The following is a 20,272-nucleotide window of genomic DNA, read 5'->3' on the forward strand; positions in this document are numbered from 1 at the left end:
CAGACAAGAGGTCCAGGGGGCACAGAGGGCAGGCAGGAAGTCCAAGGGGGCACAGAGGGCAAGGACAGGTTCAGGTGGTCTGGGAGCTGGCCACAGGGCAAGGGTATGTTCAGGAGGCCTGGGAGCTGACCACAGGACAAGGACAGGTTCAGGTGGTCTGGGGGCTGGCCACAGGGCAAGGATAGGTCTGGGGGACCGGGGAGAAGGCCACCGGACAGGGGCAGGTTCAGGAGGCCTGGGAGGAGGCCACAGGACAGGGACTGGGTCAGGGGGCCCGGGAGGAGGCCACAGGACAGGGGCCGGGTCAGGAGGCCCGGGAGGAGGCCACAGGACGGGAACTGGGTCAGGGGGCCTGGGAGGAGGCCACAGGATAGGGGTCGGGTCAGGAGGCCTGGGAGGAGGCCACAGGATAGGGGCCGGGTCAAAAGGCCTGGGAGGAGGCCACAGGACGGGAACTGGGTCAGGGGCCCTGGGAGGAGGCCACAGGACAGGGGCCGGGTCAGGAGGCCTGGAAGGCTCTGAGGACGGAGCTGAGGAAGGCTCAGGAGACGGAACTGAGGAAGGCTCAGGAGGCTTTGGGGTGGAGCTGTAGGAGGCTCTGGAGGCGGAGCCATAGGAGGCTCGGGAGGCTCTGGGGCGGAGCCGTAAGAGGCTCGGGAGGTTCTGGAGGCGGAGCCGTAGGAGGCTCGGGAGGCGGAGCTGTGGGACGTTCTGGAGGCTCAGGAGGTGGAGCCGTAGGAGGCTCAGGAGGCCTTGGGGCGGAGCCGTAGGAGGCTCGGGAGGCAGAGCCGTAGGAGGCTCGGGAGGCGGAGCCGTAGGAGGCTCGGGAGGCGGAGCCGTAGGAGGATCAGGAGGCTCTGGGGGCGGAGCCGTAGGAGGCTATGGAGGCGGAGCCGTAGGAGGCTCGGGAGGCGGAGCCGTAGGAGGCTCGTGAGGTTTTGGAGGCGGAGCTGAGGGAGGCTCAGGAGGCAGAGCCGTAGGACGCTCTAGAGGCGGAGTCCTAGAAAGCTCGGGAGTCTCTGGAGGCGGAGCCATAGGAGGCTCGGGAGGCGGAGCTCTAGAAGGCTCTGAAGTCTCTGGGAGCAGAGCCGTAGGAGGCTCGAGAGGCGGAGCCGTAGGAGGCTCGAGAGGCGGAGCCCTAGAAAGCTCTGGAGTCTCTGGGAGCAGAGCCGTAGGAGGCACGGGAGGCAGAGCCGTAGGAGGCTCTGGAGGTGGAGCCATAAGAGGCTCAGGGAGAAGGGCCGTGGAAGACTCGGGAGGCTCTGGAGGCGGAGCCCTGGAAGGCTCGAGAGGCTTGAGAGGCGGAGCCCTGGAAGGCTCGAGAGGCTTGAGAGGCAGAGCCCTAGAAGACTCGAGTGACTTGAGAGGCGGAGCCCTGGGAGGCTCGAGAGGCGGAGTTCTGAAAGGCTCGAGAAGCTTGAGAGGCAGAGCCCTGGGAGGCTCGAGAGGCGGAGCCCTGAAAGGCTTGAGAGGCAGAGCCCTGGAAGTCTCGAGAGGCTTGAGAGGCGGAGCACTGGAAAGCTTGAAAGGCGGAGCTCTGGAAAGCTCGGGAGGCTCGGAAGGCGGAGCTCTTGGAAGCTCGGAAGGCGGAGCTCTTGGAAGCTCGGAAGGCGGAGCTCTGGAAAGCTCGGAAGGCGGAGCTCTGGAAAGCTCGGGAAGCTCGGAAGGCGGAGCTCTAGGAAGATCGGAAGGCGGAGCTCTGGAAAGCTCGGAAGGCGGAGCTCTGGAAAGCTCGGGAGGCTCGGAAGGCGGAGCTCTAGGAAGCTCGGGAGGCGGAGCTCTGGTAAGCTCGGAGGGCGGAGCTCTGGAAAGCTCGGGTAGCTCGGGAGGCAGAGCTCTGGAAAGTTCGGAGGGCGGAGCTCTGGAAAGCTCGGAAGGTGGAGCTCTGGAAAGCTCGGAGGGCGGAGCTCTGGAAAGCTCGGGAGGCTCAGGAGGAGCTGACTCTTGGACGGGCACGACCACTGGCGCTGGCTTTTGGACGGTCATGGCTACTGGCGCTGGCTCTTGGACGGTCATGGCTACTGGCGCTGGCTCTTGGACGGTCATGGCTACTGGGACGGACAAGACCACAGGCGCTGGCTCAGGGATGGTCGAGGCTACAGGCGCTGGCTCAGGAGCGGTCGAGGCTACAGGCGCTGGCTCACTGACGTCGGAGGCTACAGGCGTTGGCTCACTGACGTCGGAGGCTACAGGCGCTGGCTCACTGACGTCGGAGGCTACAGGCGCTGGCTCACTGACGTCGGAGGCTACAGGCGCTGGATCACTGACGTCGGAGGCTACAGGCGCTGGATCACTGACGTCTGAGATGACAGGCGCTGGCTCACTGACGTCGGAGGCTACTGGCGCTGGCTCACTGACGTCGGAGGCTACAGGCGCTGGATCACTGACGTCGGAGGCTACAGGCGCTGGATCACTGACGTCGGAGGCTACAGGCGCTGGATCACTGACGTCGGAGGCTACTGGCGCTGGCTCACTGACGTCGGAGGCTACTGGCGCTGGCTCACTGACGTCGGAGGCTACTGGCTCGCTGGCCATGGCAGGCGTGGGCTCTGGCTCGCTGGCCGTGGCAGGCGTGGGCTCTGGCTCGCTGGCCGTGGCAGGCGTGGGCTCTGGCTCGCTGGCCGTGGCAGGCGGAGACTGGGGAGCAGAAGTCTTTCCTCTTCTCCTCCTCCGCCGGGCGGACGAAGCTGGCAACGCTGGCTCGTTGGCCGTGGAAGGCACGGAAAGCCCAGAGGCGGAAACCGGGATCGAGAGAGGTGGTTCCCCGGTAGCGAGTTCTCCCAAGACTAAACTCACATATTCCCTCCACGTGAGGTCTCCGGAGTTCGGCAATTCCCTCAGCTGGTATGTTGGTAGCCCGAGCTGGTAGATGGTCTTTAGGGATGCGTCGTCGAAGCCGGTGTGGAGGGCAACAGCGGAAAAGAAGTGGGAGAACTCGCGGATGGTCAACCCCGCCTGGGTCAGTTCCATGAGGTAAGCTGCTAGATCCATTTGATGGTCTTTCGTTCTGTTACGAATGCAGACAGCGAAGGCAGACGAGGAGAGCAGATCTAAGTGCAAGCTTTACTTTATTGAAACACAAAAACACAAAGGAAAACCCTCAATGGGGAAATAAACATAACACAGAAAACACAGAAAACACAGAAAACACAGAAAACACAGAAAACACAGAAAACACAGGCAGGGAACACACACCGGGCTAACAACATTCAACGATTGACAAAGACAGAACAAAAAACCAGGGTATAAATACACAAGGACAGGATGATTACAAATGATAAACAGGTGTGAACAATGACACAAAATGGCACTGATGACGGCAGGTGGATTGTGGGAAATGTAGTTCTAAACAATAGACTGGTGAGACACAGAACACAGGGGCAGACAACAGGGGAACGTGACAATTATGTTTCATGTAACTTCGATCTATCTTTAGACCTAATTTTGTCCTATCACATCGCATGCAGACTGTGGAGACTGCCTGTTGATTTCAATGTGATTTTTTTATCCTCTGAAACCATGTCCAATGGCTTTCTAATTATCAAAAAATATTTTTATATAATTTATTAAATGTCCCTTTGTATCTGATGAACTGTGAAAGATGCAAGAACAATATGTGTAGTAATTTATGGACTTAAGAGTGGTTCATAGCTCTCCGTAGTTCATAGTTAATTTAGGAGTGATTTTACATGCTACTTTTGGGAAACATGCTGTAGAAAGTACAATTTAAGTGCTTCTAATGTTCAACTTAGAGTTTCAGGAAACCCAGCCAAAGCATCAACCACACCGAGTGGGACTGCGCAAATGTCTGTCTGGTTATTTCTCCTGAATAAATTCAATTCCTACATAACTGCTGTAGTCAGGGCCGGCCCAAGCCTTTATGGGGCCCTAAGCAGAATTTGATTTGGGGGCCCCTCGGTGCCGCCAATATGATTGAATATTGTCAATGCTTGAGTATTCGCACACTATAAATCTAACACACCCCTTATCAATTTGATTAGTTGTAGCTGTGTTGCTTACAACATACCAATGTCTGCCTGGCATAATTTTACCCTTCTACAGTTTTAAATGTAACAGTAGCACACCTATATTTACCCAATCCTGTTGATCCTCTGTTACCAGTTTTGTGTACTTCCTAGAGAACAATTTGCAGCAGAAGCTGTAGACAGTATCATTACTTTTTGAATAAGTGAGCAGCTCCACTTACATTGTTTCCTCATTAATTAACTTTCTGTAGGTGTAGTGGTAGTGGAAGCTTCAGCCATTAGGTTTTTCAGGGAATGTGAAGTTTTCCTTTATAGGCAGTGGCACTCTGCTTACCAGATCAGTCCTTTCTGAGTCTGACAGGATAGATGACAACATGCACGTGCTGGGAAGTGCTCCTCGCATGCAGAGGATGGACCTGATGAAAGATGAAAATAATAATAAAAGTTAGCCATGTTAGATGTCATATTAGAAGGTAATGCAACTCTCTGTCAAAAACAAAGGCATGGTTTATCCATATAAATATAATGATCTGGGTTTGTTGAAAAATCATCATCAGCTGTAGCACTGGAACTTGGGGCAGGTGGCGTTGGTTGTGCCCCACATCCAAAATATTTCAACAGTGCTCCTAGGGAAGTTTCATAAGAGTACTTATTTGACAGAATATTTGACAAAATATGTTATTTTCTCAACACAAATTATTATACACAGCAGCAAGCCATCTGTACTCCTAAAACAACAACTCTTAATCTATAACTTGCTAATTGAGGCATAATGATATTGGAATATAATAGCAAAGACCCCAAAATGGTAGACTAATGTAAATAATGTTAAGTTATCAGTACAAAGTTTATGGAACAGAAGCTTATTTTTTATTACAAAAATATATACCCAGGAAAGTTATTTTTACACAGAAGACAAAAACTTTAATCTAAAACTTGCTAAGTAATATGTTATACTAATAATATATTAAGATGTCAAGGCTATTTACGGATGATTAATCAAACTTTCCTAAAAAAGAATATATGCTACATACACTATGTTAACTAACTAGCCAGCTAATGTTAGCTCATAACTTAGCCTAGCTACTTAACATACCTTTATCGTGCTGTTTTTTTCTCTTCCTCTGTTTTCTTCTTTTTCCTTTTCTTTGCACCAGAGGATATGTCCTTTTTTGTGACATTGCTGTTTTGCTGTCTGAATGTGCTTGCTTCCTGCAGCCCGTTAACATAATATTGCGTTTTTGTATAATTACCATTGTCCATTGACAGTATAATCAAAAAAAAAAAAAAAAAAGTGCTCTTGGGGGCCCCCTGGTGGCCGCCGGGGCCCTAAGCAGCCGCTTAGTTCGCTTATGCCTTGGGCTGGCTCTGGCTGTAGTGTCTGAATCCCAATATTAAGTTTGTGCTGAAAAGATGACAAAGGATATGTGGCTAAATCTTAAACAAAAGTATGATTTAACTAAATAATTCACATCCATTTCTTGCATTGATGAAGCTGCTGGCCTGGCATTCGATCGTTGTGATAATGACACGCTGTTTCTTGTAATTTTGGCTTTATTCTCAAAATATTATGACTTTAATATTGTAATGCTATGACTCTATTTTCAAAATTTTAACTTTATTCTCTAAATCTTAGATTTAAATTGTTTTCCCCATGGCACTTAAATGCCATCATGCATCATGAGAAGGTTCAGATTGAGGGAAATGTTTTAAATTTTACACATCCATTGCTAATCCATCCCATAAATGAGATTAAAATACTTAGCCACAGAAATTACTTGAATGCAAACATTTTGCAACTTTCACCATATGGTCACAAAATGATAGCGATGAGATACTGTATATTGATGTAAGAAATCATGTCACACAATTCAGTCAAAATTCAGTAAAAGGACAATGACCAGACATTTTGCCAATATTTAACAACTGCATCATGCACCATTGATGCAATTACTTTCAGAGAAAACTTACAATATCTCTTTATTTCTAAAACAGTTAAATATGTGGCGTATTTCTGTGTGATTCATTTGCCACTGTCTTGTAGATCAAGGAGAGGAGGAGGGAAAAGATAACAAGCATCGTGAAGATGACAGCCAGCCTGATTCAGCTGTAATCGGAGGTTTGTTTTACCACCTCTGTCTGCTTTACTGTTTCATTTGTAGCAGTCAGTGAAGTATTAAATGAGCTCTCACTATCACACATCTTGTTTGTCCATTTTTCCTTTTTGCTCTTTCTATTTCAGAAAGGTGTTATGACTTTGTGGCTTATGGCTTTGGTAATTTGTTGTATGCAGTAATTTATGGTAATGAAATCTCATTTGAATCTGTCATAGGGGATAGTTCTCGGTTAGTTATGTGTTGACGACATACATTTTCCATTAAAGGAGGAAGTGAATTTGTCGAATGTGGGATGAGCCTATTCAAATATTGCTCCTGATTTCTTCAGAACTTTCTTCAGTGTTTAACCAAACCACTATAGCTACTCTGGCACATTGTACATCACAGACGTCAGTTGAATAATGTTTGTCATGAGAAGTTGCCTTTGAAGTGTTAACATGCGTAACTATGATAAGGGAAAAAAAGGGGCACCCAGAAGAGGTTGATTGTAACGGCTGGCTGATACGATCACTAGTTTAAATTTAAATCAGAAATAAGCCAGTAAAAAGAATGGTCCAACTTTCCTTAAATTATGAATAATGAAGCTACACTACCTGGTAGTTTTCATGATATTATCCACAAAGTAAATCTAATTACCAGCACATATCTGGAGGCAGTGACTGTGTTCCATGCACCGAGAAGGACAGAGATTCCATTCCCATCTGTCTTGGGTGATCCGATCACAAGTAGACCGCACTAACTGTATGTAGTCATGGATGGTCCAAATGGATGTTTTCCAGTCCAGGGATCTGTACATCAGATGTGCATGCTTTACATTATTTGTGTCATTGCATGTTAATGTCGGGCAAACTGGAGAAGATCCATGGAGTGTTGTGTGTGACATGTCTGGACTTTTCCAGTTTTATTTTTTTTTTCCCTTAAATGGATTGTTATTTTCTTTCATACCAGCACATAACTGGCAGTTTAAAACACCAGTATTAAAGCAGTTGCTGATTGACAAGTGAATAAATAGTGCTTCACTGTTTCCAGGGACCCATGTATGTAGTCATGGATGGTCCAAAATGTTTTCCAATTTGTTTACTGAAGCCATATTCAGAGGTGACCACTGTCACGGATCCACCGGACTCCCTCTCTCACACAACACTTTGCTCCCTCTCCCTTACTCCACACAGCGCTCACTCTCCCCTGAGTTGATCACACGCACCTACACTTCATCAGAGTCTAATCAAGGACTGCATAAGAACCCCGCTCTCACTCACTTCCATGGCTCTTTCATCCAAGCCTTCCATGGCTCCTTGCTCCAAGTCTTCCACCGCTCCTTGCTCCAAGTCTTTCACAACTCCTTGCTCCAAGCCTTCCATGTTCTACGCCCCTCAAGCCTCCAAAGGCTCCGCCTTCCATGACCTCCTCCCTCGAGCCTCCAACAGCTCCGCCACTCGAGCCTTCCACGACATCGTCCATCGAGCGTTCCACTGCTTTCCTGGCTCCGCTCTTCAAACATCTTCTTTGGCTCCATCCTCAGACATTGCATGGCTCCGTCTTCCCTGGCTCCACCCCTTGTGCCTCTAATGGCTCTGCCTTCCATGGCTCTACTCCTCGAGCCTCCAGTGTCTCCACCATTCATGGCTCCACCTCTCGAGCTGCTCATGGCTCTGCCTTCATTGGCTACTGGCTATGCCTTCCTTGGCTCCACCCCTCAGGTATCTTCTGGCTCCGCCTGCCTTCATTGAGCCTCCCTCGTCTCTGGCTGCCTTCATTGAGCCTCCCTCAGCTCCACCCTCAGAGTCTCACATGGCTCTGCCCTCAGAATCTTCCATGGCCCTTCCCGCCCTCTTCCTTACTATCCAGGTACTGGGTCTTCCATCTCAGGAGTGCTTAGGAGCCATCCGGGTCCTAGAGGAAGTCCTGGAGAAGGGGGGCATGCGCGCCTGCTAGTTGCTCGACGCTGGTGCTGAGAGCAGGGCCCAGGTTGAGGCGGAACTGTCTGTTGCTTGGAAACAGGGGGATGCCTTTGGCGGGCAGACAGGGTGTGGACCGTGCTGGGGCGGCGCCGAGACCCGGTGGAGGGCTGGCAGGAAAATCCTTGTTTTTCCACACTGTTAATAAAAGAGCGATTTCCCCACTTCCTGGGTCATACAGCCGGTTCCAAAATCCTACAGTCCCGGCTCCCCGGACACAGTCACATGCATCCGGACCTGCGACTGCTCAGCCCCGGCAGGCCAGCACTGCCGAGTTCCAAAGACACCTTTCCAGGACCTCATTCTCTAACCCGCTCCCTGCAGGGTGCGCGGAGGTAGGTAAGTGCTTTGAGTCTTTTCTCAGCACTTTTCTCTAGCTCTTCTGCCTCCCGACGCGCTATTACCTGCCCCCCCGCCGCGAAGCCTCGCCTGGTACATCAAAAGCGATCGTCCTACTAGTGTCCCTCACACAGAGTCTGGACGTGTGGCTTTCGCTGTCCAACCAGTCACGTTGGTTGGTCAGGACCATTCGACTCGACTACGCGATTCAATTCACACGGCTCCCGTCTCGTTTCAGTGGTATTCACTCCACCTCTATACGTGGCAAAAAAGACAGCGCTTTACGGGTAGAGATCACGACTCTGCTTCTCAAGGATGTGATAGAGCCCGTCCCTCCATCCAAGATGTAGAAGGGTCTCTACAGCCCTTAATTCATCGTACCAAAGAAAGGCAGTGGGTTTTGACCAATCTTGGACTCACAAGTTCTCAATCGGGCCTTACACAAACTCCCTTTCAAAATGCTCACGCAGAGACTGATTCTAACCTGCGTTCAACAGCCAGATTGGTTCATGGTGGTAGATCTGAAGGACACGTATTTCCACATCTCTATCTTGCCTCGACACAGACCATTTCTATGGTTCAAGTTCAACGGCCAGGCGTACCAGTACAAGGTCCTCCCCTTCCCTGTCCTCTAGCGTCTTCACCAAGGTCGCAGAGGCAGCCCTTGCCCCGTTACGGGAAATGGGCATCCGCATACTCAATTACCTTGACGTGTGTCTCATTCTGGCTCACTCTCAAGAGTTACTATGCGCTCACAGGAACCAGGTGCTCAGGCACCTCAGCCGCCTAGGGCTTCATGTCAACTGGGAAAAGAGCAAGCTCGCCCTGGTTCAGAGTATCTCTTTTCTCGGCTTGGAGTTAGACTCAGTCTCAATGACATCACGCCTCACCAATGAGCAGAGTCCACAACGGAGTCCCCCTACAGCAGGTGTCCAGACATTTTGTGGTCACCACAAACGCCTCTCAACAGGGTAGGGGTGCCAAGTGCAATGGGCACGCTGCTGCTGGCTCCTGGACAGGGCCCCGGCTGCATTGGCACATCTACTGCCTAGAGTTGCTGGCTGTATTCGCTGCTGATTCGGGGCAAGCACGTCTTGATCCATTCAGAATGCACCGTGGCGGTGACGTACATAAATCGCCAAGGTGGCGTGCGCTCTCGTCATATGTCACAACTCGCCCACCATCTCCTCCTTTGGAGTCAGCAGTGACTCAGGTCGCTGCGCGCTACTCATGTTCTTGACAACCGCAACACGACATTGCAGGTTTCGCCCAGCGAAGAGTGGAGGCTCCACCCTCAAGTGATCCAACTGATTTGTGGCCGATTCGGCATGGCACAGGTAGATCTCTTTGCCCCCCAGACAACACTCACTGCCCGCTCTGGTACTCCCTGACAGAAGACCCTATCGGGACAGACGCGTTGGCACACAGCTGGCCCCGGGGGCTGCGCAAGAATGCATTTTCCCCAATGAGCCTTCTTGCACTGGTGCTGTGCAAGATCAGGGAGGATGAGGAACAAGTCACCTTGGTGGCTTCATATTGGCCCATCCGGACTAGGTCCCTTAGAGGTGCCGGAGGCTGAATCCTCCCCGGTGAAGCATGTACCCCTCCTGGAATCTCTCTGTGGTCCTCTCGGGCCTTCAGAGACCCCCCTTCGAGCCGCTTGACTCAGTTGAGCTCAAGGTCCTCTCCTTGAAGACAGCCCTCCTGATAGCGCTAGCTTCCATCAAGAGGGTTGGGGACCTGCAAGTGTTCTCTATCATCAAAACTTGCCTGGAGCTCAGTCCGGCACATACTCACTTTATCCTGAGACCACATCTGGGCTATGTGCCCAAGGTTCCTACGACCCCTTCAGGGACCAGGTCGTGAACCCACATGCAAGCTGCTCTGGGAGGAGGTAGACCCAGCCTTCTCATTGCTGTGTCTGGTACGTGCTTTGCGTATCTATTTAGGACTGCACGCAGAGCGCTAGATGTTCTGAGCAGCTCTTTGTCTGATTCGGTGTATGGCAGAAAGGGAACGGCGTCTCCAAATTGAGGCTGCACGCTGGGTCGTCAGTTCCATTTCCTTGGCATTCCAGACTCAGGCCATGCCCACCCCCTTGCGGGTTTGAGCACACTCGATGAGAATTGTGGCATCCTACTGGGCACTGGCTAATAGCACCTACCTAGCAGACAACTGCAGAGCAGCGGGCTGGGCAACACCCTATACCTTTGCAAGTTTTTACAATCTCAGTGTTGAGTCAGTTGAGTCCCGTGTTTTGTCAGGTCTAAGCCAGTATAACTCAGTAATGCATAACATCCGACTGGGTGTTCCGCTTGCACCCAGCGCCCTTCACCAAGTTGATCCAGTGCGCTTTCTCTCCCAGGTTAGCCACTAAGTGTCACTTCCTGGACGTTCTTCCTCCCTAGCCTCCTGGCCTGTGTATTCAGTGGAGCAATTTGCGACCAGACCCACTACAAGCCACAAGTGTTTTTTACTGGGGTAGGGCTCCACAGGCTTAACCCTCTGGGGTCTGAGGGTGTTTTGAGCCCTGGAGAAGTTTTGACATGCCTTGACATTTGTGCTTTTTTCAGTTGCTTAAAAACATATTAATGGCTAAAGTCTGATAACACTGTACTCAGCACAGACTGGGCTAAAATAATATGTGAGCAACATGTGTGAACATGTTTGTATTTTTGAGAAAATAACATTTATGCATGGTTTTTGAAAAAAAACTAAAATTTTAAGTATTTGAAATAAGGCCATATAACACATAATAAATATTTGTCCACAAGCTTTTTGAGAACTGGATATTGTAGCCTAGATTTTTTGCTACAAAATGATGTGAAAACCATCCTGATCAATATAGTCATTTAACTTTTGTAAGACAATTTTAGTGTTGAAAGGTCATATGTGAGGAGGCATGAACAATCATGAATATGGATTGTGATCCACACCTGAAGAGACAAAAGACGCCTCCCCTGGGCCTATCAATGAGGAATGTGACAGAAAGAGAATGAACGTGAGGAGACTTAATGATCAAAATCAAGTTTTAAGTTAAAATTCTTTACATAAAGACTTTACTTAATTTTATACCTACACTAATGTTTAAAAGAAGTCTCTTCTGCTCAACAAGAATGCATTTATTTGATCCAAAATACAGTAAAAACATTGTGTGAACTCTTTTTACAATTGAAAAGAACAGTTTTCTATTTGAATTTGTTGTAAAATGCAATTTGTGATCAAAGCTGAATTTTCATATTTAAGGTGCATTTTACTCATTTAACCTGAACACATTTGCAAGCACAAGCTTTGTTGATGATAATGAGGCAGCATAAACGCTAGTTAAAATATAATCTAAACATTCATATTATTTTTATATCATGTTTATATCATACAGCATGCAATTTAAAAACCTGCTTTAGCCAAAACAGCATTTAAATTTAACTAAAACTTGCTTAATAGGATATATTTAAAATGTCAATACTCTGAATCCTGGCTGACAAGTCTGGAAACAGTCCCACTAGTAAAATATGTACATGTTTATATAAAATAGCATGTCAACTAATGAAAGCTAAACGACTTACTAGTCCGAAATTGTATCCTCGGCTGGGTCAAGTCTCTCTTCAAAATACAAATGTTCATCGGAGTCCCGCTCTTCTTCTGATGAAAATATTAACTCTTCCTTACTATCCATGAGTTTCATCGCCTGTGTATCATTACAAACATGCAGAAAAGTTGAGTTGGGTTGTGTTTACATTAAACCTCACTGTCGGGGGAGTGCACCATTTGCGTTGATCGCTTCAGCACATTAGCTTATTAATGGCGCGCTCTGCTGGTGGGTGTGATCACATTAGCTTTAATGAGTTGAGCCAGAAGAAATTGTACATTGCTTAGTTTCATACAGATTACACTGAAGGAGAATATTTGTTTTTAATTTCAATTGTTTTATTTAAAAGTAGACATTTCATGTTTCATGTTTGTGTGATAAGTATTCGCGGAGTTTCAGTTCATTTTTTGTGACATGTTTCAGAAATATGCTCGTGAACACAGAGAAAGCTGAAAGCTCACCCTTTTTATTTTCTTTATTTTACAAAAGCACAAGGTTTTGTTGTTATTGTGAGTGTACACAAATAAAAGTAGACCCTTTATGATTTCTAATGATGTCTTACACTAACTGTATACCCAAAATTATTTTAAGTTGTTTCCACTGTAATGACGAAAATATCCAGCAGGACGCGCCGGCGCAAGGCAATTCCCTCTTCAGGCAATTCCCTGTGATGTATTTTCAACGGTACGGTCCTTCTGTCGGCGGACCCGTCTGCCCCCCGTCATCGTGTTTGTAGAGCTCCTTCCTCATCAGACAGGACCTACCACCGCACCGCTCCCACATGCGGCTTCACAACCCACATGGTGTATTTGCCACATGTCACTTCCCCCTAGTCTGGGCAGGATGTGGCCTCCGCAGGGACTTTTCCCCCTGAAAGAATAGGATTGGGAAAGACTGCCTTCCCCGACTCATTTCATAGCGTTAAGATAGCCCCAGTCGCTTCACACTCTATGCGAGAGACATAGAGAGAGAAAAGGCAGCAGCTGCCGGGCTTGTTCCCATGCTTGTCATGTAACACCTGTTCCCCCCTCAGGGATTCTGGGAACCTAAGGTCTGTATTTGACACCTTTTTCTGGGGGCGTTGGGGAGGGTTACATGCAGCTAATACAGTTGCTTCTAGTAAGCAGAAGCCTGCTTGCACCTGTGTCAGCAGTTCACATAACACAGTCTAGTGCATGGCGCTTTTAAATGGGACCCCTTGTGTCACTTCATTCAACACCACGTCGAGTAAGTGACAGAAGGGAAACGTCATGGTTATTGTTGTAACCTCTGTTCAGTGAGGGAGGGAACGAGACATTGTGTCCCTTCTGCCACGGCACTAGACCTACCACTGTAAACGGCCGTACCTTATTCTCGGCTCCTCCGAGTAAAAACCTGACTGACAGATGCATGCCCGCTTCCCCTTATACCCGGTATGTCCGGGGGCGGGACATGCAAATTCTGTCTGCCAATTTCTCATTGGCCTTTTCTAAAGTTCAGAGGTACGTGAGGCTCCCAAGGAAGACCTCTTGTGTCACTTCATTCGACACAACGTCTCGTTCAGTCCCTAAGGGAACGGAGGTTACAGGAGTAACCATGATGATCCTATTTGCCATCTCCAACAGCTTTGAGATCAAAAGAGCATGACTGACAATGCTGAAAGTTTCACAGCAGTTTTAAATAATTAGTATAGAGATGCATTAACAGAGGAATGGTAAAGCAAATGATCAATGGATATTTCTTGTAGATGGTAAAAAAAATGGTATCAAGCAGTCAGGAGGCTTTGTGCAGGGCTTTTGCTTGCTTAACGACAGCTTCATCCAAGGTGGATATACGTCGCTTCACGAGTGATGCCCTTCTATTGATGGCAATCTTAGGTAACTATTTGTAGGTGTCCGGTCCAAGTGTTTGCATATGCTTTACGACTAAATTAAATGGCTTCATAATTAATTGTTCTACTGCTTTTTGAAAATAGCATTTAGTGGTCGTTAATACACCACCTCGGGGCCGCTTCCAGCGAGGGTCGTTTGTGCATAGAAAAGATTTTTGTGGTAGCCTATCCTCGGGCATTCTTAGCACATGGCCGAGCCATTTACAGCGACGTTTGATAATTAGTTCTGATAGCGGTAGTTGGATTCCACATCTTCGCCGAATTTCCTCCTTGGTGATTCTGGCAATAAGGCGAACTTTCGTGATAGACCGCAGGCAGCGGTGGTCAAATATATCTAATTTTTTGAGGTCCCCTTTCTTAGTGTTCCACGATTCTCTACCATACAGCAACGTTGCACATACTGTTGCCATGTATACCCACCCTTTGGTTTTGTTTCTGATATCCTTGCGGTTCCATAGGCATTTTAGTCCTAGAAAGGTGGCCATGGCTTTACATATTCGGCTGTTGGCCTCACAGGCAAATTGGCCGTTTACTGTTATCAAGCTGCCAAGGTAGGTGAAGAAATCAACAGCATCTATTATATTGGGGCCGATTGATAGCATTTGTTGGTGGTGGTCGGAATCTGGGTCATATGAAATGAATTTGGATTTTGCTGGGCTGAGATGTAAACCCAATTGCGCTGCTTCTGCTTGAACTCTGTCGATCATAGCTTGCATATCAGTTGTTGTTTCGGCTAATAGGGCTACGTCATCGGCGAAGGTTAGGTCGGTTAAAGGCGTTCGATACGGTTGCAGAGAGATGCCCCCCTGGCTTATTGTCAAGTGCTTTTCGGAGTATGACGTCAATGCAAATATTGAAGAGGCATGGGGATAAGATTCCGCCCTGTCTCACTCCACTTGCAATGTTGAAAATTTTACCCATTTCTCCTTAGACGCGAACCAGGCTTTGAGTATCAGCGTACATTATTGAACATAAGCGAACCAATTTATCGGAGATTCCAATAGCCCTTAGGAGCTCCCATATGCCATCCCTATGGACACTATTAAAGGCTGCTGTTAAATGTAGGAATGCCATGATGGTGGGTGGTGAAATTCTTGCCTCTGGTCGAGAATCTGCCTGATGGCAAATATTTGATCTATGCAACCTCGGCCTGGCCGAAAACCAGCCTGGTTTTCTCTTGTGTGGGAATCACAAAAGGGTCCAATACGGCGCAACATGATCTTCTCCATGATTTTGTAGGCAATGTTAAAGAGTGAGGTGCCTCCATAATTGGCGCAGTTGTTTTTTATCACCCTTTTTGAAAATAGGAACTATGATCGCCGTTTGCCAATCATGGGGTATACGTTCTTTAGCCCATACCTTGTGCAGTAATTGTTGTAAATAGTCTGTGACCACCGGGTCATTAAGTTTGAAAAATTTGGGTGGTAGTTCATCTGTTCCGGGCGATTTGTTGTTCCTTAATTGCCATTAGGATTTCGTCTATCATAGGGGGTTCATCCAGATTCATGTTGTTCGTTTGCACGGGTACATTGCTGGCATTAGCAGGGGCATTAGCTGGGTGTGGCCGATTTAGTAAGTTACAGAAATAATCAGACCAGCACCCTATGAGGTTTTTGCGTAACTGCTGTACCTTGAGCATTTTTGATCGAGCTGCTAACAGGCGGTGCAAATTTCTTTGATATCGAGATAACTAAGCGACAGACCAGCTTTTATTTTTTTATTTTTTTGGGCTGCCTCAAGTTCAGTTGCAAGCACGTTCCAATAATTTTCCCTGTCGGCTCTTGCAAAAGTTTTTACTTGTTTAGCTAGCTCCTTGGCAAGCATAAAGTTGCTGTTGTTAAGCGCAATTTGCCTGCTTTTGGATGAGTTCAGGGTATTTTCAGTTATCCAACCTTGTTTTCTTTTCTTTACGTACCCTATGGTCTCTTTCACCGCACTGTGCAGGGCAGTTTTGAGGTGTTTCCACCTGCCCTCTACAGTATCCTTGGGTTCTTGTAGTTGTACATTGTTGTTTAGCTTTTGAGAAAAAGCGGCACGATTTATGGGTAGTATTAGTTGGGTAGTATCAAACCGCCTGGTGATATTTGGCTTTTTGCCTGTCACCAGCCGTAATCTAATCTTGGCCATTAGTAGAGCGTGGTCGGTTACAACATGGATGCCCCAGTAGGCCCAACTGTTGACAAGAGGCGATTGCCATTTTTTGCGGATTAGGATATGGTCAATTTGATTCCGGTGCTTCCCATCCGGACTGAGCCACATTTGAAGATGTCTCGCTTTGTGGTTGAAGAGGGTGTTAGCAACTACTAGACCATAAGTAGCTGCAAAATGGAGTAGACGATCAAGCCTAGTGTGTTTTTGCCAGTTTCTCTTCAGTCTGAAACTGGAGGACCCAGTTGGGCGTTGAAATCCCCCGCAATAACTAGGTTATCATTTTGAGGAATCCCCTCTATTGCATCTTCCAGCTGGCTATAACATTTTTTGGCTATATTATCAGCTGCTGCGTTAGTTGCCACGTAGATGTTAAATGGCTTGGCCGCTAATCTAATGATGGCAATTCGATCGCAGATTTCCATTATTTTAGTAGATTAGTTGTATGATCCTGAGCTGCAGATGTTTGTGCTTCTCATAAGTGTCCTTGTATGTTGATATCAGACACACCGAAGAAGATCTGTGAAGTTTGTGAATGTATCCATTTTTAAAATGTTCCAATCCGATCTCTTTTACATTGAAGTACAGATCCAGCACAAGCAGCAAACTCCTGACAGTTTAAGCAGCCTGGATTGCCTGCTTGGGTTGTCACAGACTGACCATCATGATTTGTGAATCAGAGGAAATTTTGATCCTGATCCTGACGTTTTGATTCTGGCTTTAAGAATATGTGCTTCAGAGAAAGATATTAGATGAGCACTCGACAGGAAGAAAATGCTGGATTTCCGTGAGGTTCATGAATTACATCTGTTTAAACGATATATCTGCATATATGCAGATGGTATATAATAGAAGTTTTATTGATATTTGCCATCATTAGAAAAGTGACAGGGAACTGTTGAGGAGAGACTGTTAGAATATATGCTTCAGAGGAAGATACTGTATATGAGCACTCCACAGGATGCTGGATCTGCTAAAGTGGTGTGAGGTTGGTTTACATCTGTTTAAATGAGATATGTGCAAATTTGCAAATTGGTATATGATATTAGTTTTATTGATATTTTACTTTTTATCATGAGACCAGATAGTTAAAAGTTACATGGAACTGTTGAGGAGAGAAAGGGAGGCAGCACTTTAACATAATGAGCTCAAACGCACCTGCCGTGGCACCTGCCGTGACTTTTGCACACCGGTCTATTATTTTATTAACACGATGGCATGTAACAACAAAACGAACCGTGACAGATCGTTTACATATCTCAGTCGCTTCACATGCAAGCAGGTGATTCTCAGAGCCCTCAAGAAATAAATTGGCCAAATAGGAAAATGTATCGGCCTATGCAGATTATTAAAAAATTCTAAATATTGGCCAATTTATTTCCCTCTGTGATATATTTTTGACCAAATTCGACTGTATTTATGTGATCCGATCACAAAACGTTTTAGACCCAGTATTAGACCTGTATTTAAAGCTGACCACATTTGATCAGGTCACCAAAAACGCATCTTAATACCAGGTTAAACGGGGTCTTGGTGGATTTCAGATAGAGGTTGTATTTGTCTGAATCTCCTTTTTTATTCACAGGTGTGGTTACAGTTGTAGTCTTCAGTACCCTCTGTGTGCTGGCAGTGATGTCCCATTTCCTGTACAAGCATCGACAAGCTCAAAGAACTGCAAGTCTCCAAGAAAAGGAGCACCAACAAAGACTTAAAGCTGCTTACAGGGCAGAGTTTCACCTTCACAACTCTATGAGAGACGCCATGCAGGAGTACTACATCTGACAGACACTTACTAGTCTTTGTAATTTTCAGTTCACCTATAAGGTCCTCCTGTGTCTCAATCAGAAAACCTGTGGTGAGACCCTTTTTGTCCAGAAAAGATTGTTAGTTGGAGATTTCCTCACTTTGAGAACATTGGAATCTTCTGATCTATGTAAGTAGTAGCGTGTAGTTTTCACCGTGCTTGACCCAACTGTTGGATTAATCAGCATTAGGTAAATTATGGGATGTAAGTGGAGGTAGTTAGGAGGTGTTTTTTTTATAATTTAATAATATGCCCTCTAGATATGAACTGGAATGGAAAGTGACACTGTCAACATAACAGTCTTTACAGCATGAATGCAGATTCTGTGGTCTTAAATCATGCTTTTAACTCCAGGATTTGGATCTGTCATCCAATGTCAAAACATGTAAGCCAGTGAAATGTTTTACTGTAGGTTGCCAGAAGCATCCTCAAAGTGGCAACATTTCAAGAGGCAGGTACCCAACATCAGTCCTCATACAGTAGTCAAATTGTAGTACAATTCTTCAGCTTGGGGACAGGACAAGGACCAGACTGTAAAAAGTTGTCTAATAATTATACATTACTATGCCTCATAGCATTGTTAAGAAATACTGTATGTCCATGAGTTAACTCAGGGCAGTACAGCTTACATTTGCCCCTAGAAATTAAAATAATTTAGAAAAATACACAATACAGCTTTCTTTTTATTGCTAACAAAGAATTAATTCTGTAAAGTGACGTAATTGAAACATTTGAAAAAATATTTGCCATTTTGATAATGAACAAATCCTGACATGTTCTTGAAATCTAATACAAATATTTTATTATTCCTCTGAGAATTGTTCCCTGATAGATATAATGGTTTAAGTCAGCAGGTCAATATGCGTGCTATAAAAGTAAAAGAAAAAAGGATATTGTTTTTTTTAAAAGGATATTCTCCCAAAAATTAAAATGATCTCATCATTTACTCACCCCTTCGCCATCCCAGATGAGTATGACTTTCTTTCTTCTGCTGAACACAAATCATTTTAAAAGAATATAACTCTAGGTCCATAAAATATAAGCGAATGGCTACAAAAATTTAGAGCTACAATTTCTTTGCAAATATGCACAAAGGCAGCATAAAAGCAATCCATACGACTCAGTTGGTTATATCCATGTCTTCTGAAGAAATATGATAAGTGTGGACGAGAAACACACTATAAATTCACCTACCTGCCCAGTAGGTAGTGATATGCACGAAAAGTGGATATTGACAGTAAAAAAGGACTGAAATATTGGTCTGTTTCTCAACCACAATTATCATATCATTTCTGAAGATATGGATGTTACGACCCAAATTTGGGACCAAAATAAGCCATCAAAAGTTGAAAACAAAAAGGTTGCAATGGCCATGGTACAGAAAAAGATTATGTTTATTTACAAAAATAAAGACACAAACACATGATAAACCAAAGAACGACAGATAAGCTGACCAAATTAAATGAAATATTAAGAGTTAAGAAATGATACTAACTCATGTAGAAAAGTACAAACACAGAAAGAAACTTCCGGGACAAAACTCACCATCCTTTCAAAATAAAGAAATCAAAACAACAGCAAACAAACATTAAATACTGGAGCAGGTTTCCTGGGGAAGCTGCTACATGAAGTGCAGTCAGCACCTCTTAAATAGGCACGACTTCAGTTGTAGCTTATTAGAGTCTCCGCCCCATCTAACTGGCAGCCTTAAACAGGAAACACAAAAGGTGTGCTTGATTTGACTGCATTTGCCAATTGGCAAGATTTGCTGTATGCTGTCAGGGGAGGAGTTGAAAAGAAAGCAGCCAAGCTGGACTCTTTGCTCTTCGTGTCGTCTGCTGGACCTACACCAGTCACAGAATATCACGCGATGTTTGGAGACAAAATGTGACTCAGATAGACAGATGCTAAAATTTTACACAAAATAATCAGAAACATTATTCATTTGAATGGTTTATGTGCTGCTTAATACAGTGCATGTTGGGTGTGCAAGAAGAAAGTACAATAAAAACTTTTATTATTTTAATGCCAATAAAGGAGTCTTTTTTATCGTTTTGATTGCTTTTAATGAATAAACATAATATTACTATGACAAACATGATATAACATGATATAAACATGATGTACTGTTATAAAAACACAGAGTTGTGAGAGTTTTCACCAAACTGGAGGTGTCAGAATAACTACACTACTCTTATTTCTACTATAGACTGACATAGTAGAAGAAGTGAGAGTAGAATGTGAAGTAAGCAATTGCGAATGCAGACCATGAAACATGTGTAACTGTTGTCATGTTGTGAGTCTGACCAATCATAAATGAGCTGTGTCATCATTCAGAGTTTGTGCAGCTCCTCTGGAGCAATTGTAGCAGCTGCAGCTGCAGCCGGCTGCTCTCGAATGGTTCTTGCGATACTTTGATGGCATATGTCACGGTGACGCGGTAGTGGAGCTGGTTCAAGTC

The 20,272-nt window shown here is 45.9% G+C and overlaps 1 protein-coding gene across 2 annotated transcripts in view; it reads left to right on the top strand.

Moving 5' to 3' along the window:
• LOC127658746 (contactin-associated protein-like 5) overlaps nt 1–17,789 on the top strand; it is a 129,758-nt gene extending 111,969 nt beyond the window's left edge. Inside the window, exons 21-22 of one of the 2 annotated variants that reach the window (XM_052148222.1) lie at nt 6,031–6,105; nt 17,593–17,789. In XM_052148222.1, coding sequence (XP_052004182.1) covers nt 6,031–6,105; nt 17,593–17,789 — 272 coding nt within the window. The remainder of the gene's footprint in view (nt 1–6,030; nt 6,106–17,592) is intronic. The other variant, XM_052148223.1, reaches the window with a different exon arrangement.
• Nucleotides 17,790–20,272: the final 2,483 nt, after the last annotated feature.

Source organism: Xyrauchen texanus, chromosome 18, assembly GCF_025860055.1.
Source record: "Xyrauchen texanus isolate HMW12.3.18 chromosome 18, RBS_HiC_50CHRs, whole genome shotgun sequence".
In the NCBI taxonomy this organism is placed as follows: domain Eukaryota; kingdom Metazoa; phylum Chordata; class Actinopteri; order Cypriniformes; family Catostomidae; genus Xyrauchen; species Xyrauchen texanus.